This window comes from Botrytis byssoidea (assembly GCF_014898295.1).
Source record: "Botrytis byssoidea strain MUCL 94 chromosome Unknown BBYS_012, whole genome shotgun sequence".
NCBI lineage: Eukaryota > Fungi > Ascomycota > Leotiomycetes > Helotiales > Sclerotiniaceae > Botrytis > Botrytis byssoidea.
This window is the reverse complement of record NW_024065853.1, coordinates 979,040-987,644: the sequence shown is the minus strand read 5'-3', so window position 1 is coordinate 987,644 and position 8,605 is coordinate 979,040. Positions and strand designations below refer to the sequence as shown.

Genomic DNA, 8,605 nt, shown 5'->3' with positions numbered 1-8,605 from the left:
AGACATATGTTACTAGTCACAATATACATCCCTTCCGATATCCTCGCATTCCGCTTTCCGGTCTTCGCAAGCAATGACCGTATATCCGCGATAAAAGTTGAAGTTCGGAGTTGGAATCAGATTAGGGTATTCAATAGTCCAGTTTGTTGTCCAACAAGAGTTTGTATATCTATCTAAAATCAGTTAGAAAATCTGAAGATAGTTCAATAGTCGGATCAAATTCGATATCTCAGATGATTTGAGAAAAAATAGAGAATAAATTGGGTTGAGAATTCGGTAATTGTCATTGTTAGACTGCAAGCCGGACTATTGAATACTCTGTAATTAACCTAATAGCTTCGATCATCGTTTCTTCCGCATTCACACGAGAATAACCTCACTGATCTTCCAGCATTTTAAAGCTCTGCAAAATCTAGATTTTTCTGACCCCTTACCTTGCTCCCTTCCTTCTCCCCTACAAAAAACTACAAACCCAATATTTCCTCTACTGTCATGACACATCTCAGCTCATTAGAGTACCTAAAGACTAGCAAGTCACTTGACAAGCCCACCTTTGTACAACACCCACACTTATTCGACAATCACCCTTACCACCCCCCCCCCCTTCCCCCAAAAAGAAAATCTCATCAACTTTCCTTTCCCTTCCTTTCCTTTCATTTCATCTCATCACAAGTCATCACTCATCACTTCCACTTCCATTTCCTTCCACACCCACACCCACGCCTATACCCTATTCTTCCCCAACCATCAATATCCATCTTATCCCATTTACAACATAACATAACAAAACATCACAGAATAATTACAAATAACCAAAATAGAGTTTGCACCACGAAAATATTCCATCCCTCGGCAAGATCAACTCCGGCAGCCCCCTAGAATCTACCATTTCAATTCACACAATCCAATTGCAAATCTTTCTTTCATCGAAAGTAACCGCATGACACTGCACTGTTCATTACCTGTTACCTTGGGAAAGAAGCGAAGCGAAGCGAAGCGAGGGGGGCACGGGATAAGGTTATGCCTAGGTATGCTGAAAAGCGATATTTATAGCGAGGATATAAGAAAGGAGAAGAAGTCTGCAGAAGACAATGAATACAATTTTATTTTGACCGTCGGGCTTTGTTTAAAACATATGGTAATGCCGACACTAACGACACGTAACTTTACACAAGCATGCAAGATAGAGGGGACATGCTAAGTTGCTATTCGCTATTTAATGCTTATCGATTCTTGTACCATATCAACCATACCATATCGACCATACCATACCAGACCATTCATTCATATCATCATTCCCGTATCCATTTCCTTTCCCTTTCCCTTTCCAACCATGCAAATCATCTTCATCTCACGGCACTAGAATAGAGATCGGTCATTCTCTTGATACAGCGAACCAGATCGGAAAGAACGAGTGAACAATCTACTGTAAACTTATCCGTCCCGAACCCGTTTATCATCAAACACTGCAAACCACTCCAATCAACAAACCAATGATCAATCAAATAAATCCGAAAAAGATACAAAATCAGGTAACCAAATTCCCATACCAAGCCCCCAAAATAAAAAGAGAAGAAACTAAAATCAATCCAGTTTCATGAGACGTATCATGTCCATATGGGCGCCAAAAACATTGCTTTGTCCTAGCAAAATGTTATCCTTAACCATGATCCGACCTTGTGGTCATTTTAATGTGTTTGCAACGCCATTCCGTTCCAATATAGGTATCATCCCAAAGTGTATATCCGATCGATCATTCACGCCTTCTTGGCCATTGGAGAGGTCATAGTGTCGCAGCCTTGAGGAGCATAATTCTTCATGATTTTCTGGAAATCAGATTCATTAACGACGGCGCCTGTCTCCGAACATTTAGCTTTCTTTTGAAGATCCTTGCAAAGGCCATCAAGGTCAAATCCGCCTTCCTTGACCTTGGGACAATTCTGGAGACGATCCCTAAAACATCAATTAGCAAATATATCAACTATCATCGTAATGCAGCAATCTTACCAAATGGTGTTGCAAGTGAGCATCGTCGATCTATCTTCGCCTGGGACTACCTCATTGTCTTCATTCTGCTTCTCATCGATTTGTTGTACAAGATCCTTCTTTGTAGTTGCAGGACTTGGAACATTGAATGGTGTGTTGAAATCTGGCATCTCAAATGCATCTGCGAAGAAACCATCATCAAGAGCAAAAGGGTCGTTTGATAGAACATTATTTTGAGGTTCGCGGTAGTCACCGAAGAGTTGAGGGTCAAATTGATTGTTGTTTTGTTGAGCGAACCAATCAATACCGTTGACATCGAAAACGGCAGTTTCTACATTTCCTGAATTGATACCGGGTTCAGACATTGTACGTGGAATGGGATTGTTGGGATTGCCGCAAGCCATGTTGAGCTTTTCGCAGAAGGACAGCTCACCTGGTGCTGAGTTGCTGTTGCTAGATGTTTTCTCTTCCCCAATCGTTGTCAACGTATTGTCAATAGCTTTGTTGTATGGTGATTGCATGTTGGTAGGTTCGGGAGAGGTTCCACAAGATGAACTTGCTCCGTTGTTGGAGTGCGAGGAAGCCGACGGTGAGCTATATGACGTACTTTGACCATTGGTGGAAATGTTGGGTGAGCCGTTGCTTGACATTGAACCATTGGTTATATTTCCGAAAGCGTCGAACGGTGAACATTTAGATGCGTTATCCAAAATTTCAGGGGAGAATAAACCAGAGAATGAGGCCATGTCATCACCACCAATCTGAGCTGGAGTTTGAGTCAAACCAACATCAAAGGTGCTCGCATTGGATTGATTGCGGGAGCTGGTTTGACTCTTGTCAGTTGGACTGGGAGCATTCTGAGAAGAAATTGGGGAGTTGGATGGTCCGACTGATGAGCTTCCATTAGTGATAGGGGGTCCGGGAAGGCGGCCAAATCTTGGGAACTCGAATTGAAAATTGACGTCATTTGGATTAGCAGATGCAGATGGAAGCCCTTTGCCTGCGAAATAAGCTGGAGCGTTGCCATTTGAGCTTCGGTTGATACCACCAGTGAGAGACAATCTTTTCTTGTATTCCCTCAATTCCATTGACATTCGCTCGATTTGCGCTCTCAGAATACTATTCTCATGATTGGCAGATTCGGAAGCTTTCTCTAAATCCTCAACCTTTGTCTCAAGATCCTTTAGATGCTTTTCTTTTCGCTCACGGAATGCACGTTGGGCGGCACGATTTTGAGCTTTGCGTTTCTAATTGAGAAGTTAGAAGCCATTCAAAACAACGAAAACACCAAGAAGTACTCACTGAAGTGGGTTCTGATGTCAGAGGTTTTCTGCCGGGCTTCTTCGACGATTTATCATCGCCTTCTCTTCGTTTACCACCTCCTTCTTCATCGTCATCATCGTCTGGATGACTTCTCTTTTCATGATTCTCAGCATCACCATCCGACGAAGTTCCAGGTAAGTTTCCGATCATTTGTCCTTGCGAATTATTGGTAAAGTCGAAATTGAAACTATCATCACCTTCAAATTCGTAGTCGTAATCGATAAAAGGACTCTCTTCGAATCCGTTCAACGTACCCGAACCCGGAGCTTGGATCGGAGATTCGTTGAATGCGGATGTAGATGTGTTTGGAAGACCATTGTTCTGTGCAGTAATTGAATTATCCATATTGTTTGAAGACTTGTTTGAATTGAGAGCAGCAAAGAGTAGTTCCTCTTGTCGTGGAGATAAGGTAAAATCCGGATTTATTGGATTTGAATGGTTGGTACTGGCGGTAGCCATTGAAGCCTTGTTATGTATTGATTTGTGATTCTGACGTAGATAAGAAGAGAGCGATAGAATTCCTTTGTATAATGAGATGAGAGATTCTTTGAAGAAGAACTATCTCACATTCCCTAGATATCAACTAAAATAATGTGAATCAAATGGCGCCAATCGAAAGCAAAATTCGAGTTCGATGTAAGATACGGACGGATTGTGTGTTGTGGTTGAGTGGGATTGGGTTTCGAGGTGGTCGGAATAAAAGTTCGATTGACTCTTCTCAACCGTAAGCTTATGCAGGACAATCAATCCCACTTCGGCGGATAAAAGAGGGGGCCAGATGTCTTGGGGAAGTAACTTGGAGAGAAATGAGAGATGGGAGGCGAAAAGTGGAGGATGTATATGGTGTATGGTAGTGTTGGAGGTGATGGGTTTGATGGGTTTGATGGGTTACGATGGTTGTCTACCTTTTTGATTCTGGAAGCCTCGAATTCGTGGCCTCAATTGATATATGTATGGGTGGGATGAATGTATAGATGGATAGATGGATGGATGGATGGATGCCCAGGTGGAATAGATTGATTGATGTTACTCTGTACTCTCTCCAATATGTATGCGTATGATGTAAGGAAAGTCGCAATATCTTCCTCGGATTGGAAGAAGGAATAGGATTGGGGAATATGATTTACTCAGACTGCAGGAGAGTAATAAACTTTCTCCCCAGCTGATTTCACGAATTTTGGGCAGATGCACAGATTCATTACTCTCATTCCCCCCTCCTCGAATGATTCTTCAAGATTCCAGGGATTCTAGAGGGGCAGTGAATTTTTGAGTTTTTTGATTTCTCAGCAACAAAAATTGAAAAGTCCGCTAAATCCGTATGCGATCTAGTCCCCTTTTATGTGATGCTCGAGTTGTTCAAGAAGGGAAGTAAAAGTCTTTACACCAGTACATATGGGGCAACTCATGGAGTTAAGACGTAGGTACAGTGGACACGAAGGAGAAAGATTCTCTTCTTTTTGGAATACGAGCGAGTCTACAAAGTATCCTACGAATCAGATTAAGGTTTCTTGTCCATCTGCACAAGATTTGGCGCGGCGTATATGTATATAGATAGAAGGACGACCCAGGCTCAGGTAGGTATTAATCCAATACGACCGTTCGTTCATGCTCGATCGTTTATCGTGCAGCAATATACTGTGCGATGGTGTTGGTCTTGCGTGTTACCATTCATGACTGGACGAGGAGAGGAATTTCTATGGAAACATGGCTCATAGCTTTACCGTAGTAGTGAGGTGTTTGGTTCATCTTTTCTGCACCGAGTAAGGTCTCTACTATGTCTACTGTGTCTACTGTGTCCACTGGTCCGTCTACTGTACCTGGGTATGAGTCAACAGCATAAACAACGCAAGTGGTGAGATTAAATACTTTCATGCTGCGTTCGATATTGAACACTTACCCTGTGAACAAATCAATGGATGAGACGTTGAAGTTTCTATCCCAGCTTTGCATATCCACTACTCTTATCTAACACCTAACTTGTACCTTTTTTCGGGGGCTCCCTTGTTGCGGGCTTTCCACCTGGCTACCTAGGTGTAGTCTTGTCTTTAGCATATGTCCATCTGAGGAGCTACCGCTATTCATCTCAAACCTCCACCCATAGACCATCAAATACAAGAAATCAATGCAAGTACCAAGTTGCCGGATGTCACTACCGAGGCCAAGGGAAATGGTGTGTACCTAGGTAGGTATATCGCCTCCCAAAAAGGACCCCGAAATTCGGGTTTGACAATCATTCGCCGGATCGGAGGGGATCACTAATCGACCCTTTAACCTACCTATCATTCACAAATTGTCTCAACTTGTGAAACGATCTCTAGAATCTACATCCGTAGCTGCGTACCTAGGTACCTAACCAAAAGATTAGACAAATTCCAGGTTGCACATGACTGTGTGGCTAGTGTACCGTTTCAGCCACAGATCAGGTGAGGCTTGAAAGCAAGCGGGATATCGTTGTCGAATCATATGCGAGGTTCCGCTCTGCTTGCACGTCAATCACAACGTACTATTGCTCCACTCTATGGAGTACTATTCCATGCGTGAACAATTTGATAAACTCCCTATGAACCTTTGAATTTATACAGAATCATACCGCCTGTTTTCCTGTCAAGATGGATCTCGCATATGATCATATCCAAGAAGAAGCTCTCCAGCCCGATCAGAACAAGGAGAAATCAACAGAGCCTGCCCCAACGCTCAATGCCGATTTCCAAGAAGCATATAAAGCTATCTCTTCTAGTCCTTGGGGTGCGAAATTAGGTGGATTCTTTGGAAGTGTCGTCAAACAGGTAAGAGATGATCGTTGGCAAACATATGAGTATTTTGGCTGAGTATATCTGTTTGATCAATAGGGCGAGAATGTCTATAAAGAAGCGCAACAGGAATTCAATACTGTTAGTGAGGAAGCTACCAAGGGATTCACCGACCTAAGATCTTCGATTATTAGTCGCACACGAGGACTTACAATTACACAAGCTCAAGAGGATGAGAAAGCGGCAGCAGGAGGGTCTACAAGCAAAGATGGAGAGTCGACCTCCAAAGATCTTACGACAGATGAGGCATTAAAGGAATCGGAAGGCGTTTTAGCAAGGTTGAAGACCGAGGCTGCGAAGAGACTAGTAGAGATTCAAAAAGCGGAAGATGCTGCAGATGAAGCACTCCTAAAGTTTGGAACGAACATTCGAAACTTTTTGAAAGATGCTGTTAGCATTGCACCACCTACCTCGAATGCAGATGGACAAGCCAATGCCGTCCTGTTTGAAAGTAAGGATTCTCAAGGGAAAAGAGTTATCCATACCACGAGATTCGATGCCCAACTTCACGTTATTCATTCTACACTTGATAGCTTCACCACCGATCCAATCAGCGAGGAATTCCAGCCATGGGCTAAGACTTTCAGTGTTGACAAGAAGACGGATGATATCGCTAAGGACTTGGAAAAATATGAAGAATTGAGAAGCTCAATGGAAAAACTTGTACCAGACAAGGTCAAATATGAGGATTTCTTCAAGCGATACTATTTCCTTCGTCACAGTATTGAAACAGCCGAAGCTAAGAGGAGAGATTTACTTAAAGGTATAATTCCTCATATCATTCCATAGCGTACAAGAAACATGCATTAACGATAAAACAAATAGGCGCTGCAGCAACCGAACAAGAAGAAGACGTCAAATGGACATCCGACTCTGACGACGACTCAGAAGAGGAGGATTCCGATGACGACGAATCTGAAGATGAAGATGATAAAACTGCGAAGGTTAAGACAACTTCCGATAGACCAGCTTCTGCCGAATCCTCTACCACTTTACATCCCGCAACACAAGATAAGGAAAAGTCCACTGCTACATCTCCGACTCCTACTCTCAAACCGACTGAACCAAGAAAATCCAACGATGAAAAATCTCAAGCAGATAGCGATGGTAGTTATGATGTTGTGGGCGCGGCATCGGGAGCCCCTAGTCGGGCTCCTAACAGTCCAAAGGAAAAGGCTGTGGGTGCAGGAGCAAAGAAGGAAGAGAGCGACGATGACGACAGTGAGGAGGAGGACTGGGAATAGATGCTTCGAGTGTGTTAAGGGAATTGAACATATCTTGATGATGACACAGGCGTTGTGGATGATTTGACACGAGGAGTTTTGGGATTGGATTTCTCTTTTTTTGTTGTGTTCTTAGCGACCTCTTTCATTGAAAGATGCATTTCCGGTGCCTTTCTATGCTATTGCTATTGCTATTATTGTACTTACAGATATCCGCATTAGGTCGTCAGACTTGTAGGCAATAGATCATACTTCTTCATTGATTGCCAATTCTGATATGGCTTATCTTGTACTTGGACAGTGTGTATGTATCATCTGCATGCATATGAATCCTCGTTTATTTCTTTAATGGCATTTGACTCGATAGACTTGGATTCTTGTGGGCTTTTGTCGATGCTGGTTTTGATGTTGATTTTGATTATTGATTATTGATGCTGATGCTGGTGCTGATGCTGATGTATCAAATATTAAATATTAAACTACAGAGGGGCCGAGATGAAAGCGATGTGGATGCGGATGTAAATGGGGATGTAAATGCAAAGGAGATGAGTATCTGGGTATCTAGAGAGAGTGTGTGAGAGAGAGAGATGGATCTTGAGGCAAGGAGAGATTTAAGCGAGTTTGGAGATGAAGATGAGGATGGAGATGGAGATGTTGGAGGGTTGGGAGGAGGGAATATGGAGGGGAGATACATTGTGAGATTGTGGGGTTGCGAGGTTCTATTCAAAGTGAGAGGAACGGGTGATGAATGGGGGGTAGTTTTTGGTTTTCAGAGGAGGATGGATTTCACCAGATTCTCTTGCTCATATATTGGTAGCTGCATTTAGTATTCTTGATGCTAGTTCTACATAAGACCCTATCTAGGCAGCTGTAATCAAACGACTCAATAGATTCAGTAAGCTATCTTTCGTATCAAGAAACTTCGTTTTGCGTCTCCTCTGTGCTGAGATTTGAAGGTTTTTCTAGCCACCATCAGATTGAGAAAGCCTTTCACCAAATTGATGATGTTAGATTTGGATACAGCTCTCCATCTGCATCAAATGGATTTGCCTATTTGTTTGAATTGATGTGATCCCCAAAGGCTATCCCTCATCAATCCCGCGAATTCGTCTTCATTATAATCCGCCAGCTCCAGAATCCTCAAGAAAATGAGCATCTCAGAATGTTCCACTTTGTTTCGACTAGACTTTCTATTGTCCATTCAAGCCTCACCATGTCATGAACATCGTTGGAACACCAACACCTCCAACACCTCCAGCGCCT

General features: G+C 42.8%; 2 protein-coding genes across 2 annotated transcripts; one reads left to right on the top strand and one right to left on the bottom strand.

Moving 5' to 3' along the window:
* Positions 1 to 1,097: 1,097 nt before the first annotated feature.
* EAE97_006712 (uncharacterized protein) lies at positions 1,098 to 4,571 on the bottom strand. Its single transcript, XM_038877225.1, has 4 exons — positions 4,215 to 4,571; positions 3,289 to 4,023; positions 2,008 to 3,233; positions 1,098 to 1,953 (listed from the first exon to the last, which is right to left on the bottom strand). The coding sequence occupies exons 2-4, from the start codon at positions 3,766 to 3,768 to the stop codon at positions 1,758 to 1,760; spliced, it is 1,902 nt and encodes a 633-aa protein (XP_038732157.1). The 5' UTR covers positions 3,769 to 4,023; positions 4,215 to 4,571; the 3' UTR covers positions 1,098 to 1,757.
* A 568-nt stretch (positions 4,572 to 5,139) lies between these two features.
* Positions 5,140 to 7,739, top strand: EAE97_006711 (uncharacterized protein). The gene is made up of 3 exons (XM_038877224.1): positions 5,140 to 6,095; positions 6,159 to 6,882; positions 6,945 to 7,739. Exons 1-3 carry the CDS (start codon positions 5,919 to 5,921, stop codon positions 7,361 to 7,363), a joined length of 1,320 nt encoding a protein of 439 aa, XP_038732156.1. The 5' UTR covers positions 5,140 to 5,918; the 3' UTR covers positions 7,364 to 7,739.
* Positions 7,740 to 8,605: the final 866 nt, after the last annotated feature.

Excerpts from the sequence above, each read along its gene's own strand:
- EAE97_006712 (XM_038877225.1), bottom strand. The coding sequence starts at position 3,768 with ATGGCTACCGCCAGTACCAACCATTCAAATCCAATAAATCCGGATTTT. Across the intron at positions 3,234-3,288 it reads TGACATCAGAACCCACTTCA|AAACGCAAAGCTCAAAATCG; the intron begins GTGAGTACTTCT and ends CTTCTCAATTAG. Across the intron at positions 1,954-2,007 it reads CTCACTTGCAACACCATTTG|GGATCGTCTCCAGAATTGTC; the intron begins GTAAGATTGCTG and ends TTGATGTTTTAG.
- EAE97_006711 (XM_038877224.1), top strand. The coding sequence starts at position 5,919 with ATGGATCTCGCATATGATCATATCCAAGAAGAAGCTCTCCAGCCCGAT. Across the intron at positions 6,096-6,158 it reads TTGGAAGTGTCGTCAAACAG|GGCGAGAATGTCTATAAAGA; the intron begins GTAAGAGATGAT and ends TTTGATCAATAG. Across the intron at positions 6,883-6,944 it reads GAGGAGAGATTTACTTAAAG|GCGCTGCAGCAACCGAACAA; the intron begins GTATAATTCCTC and ends TAAAACAAATAG.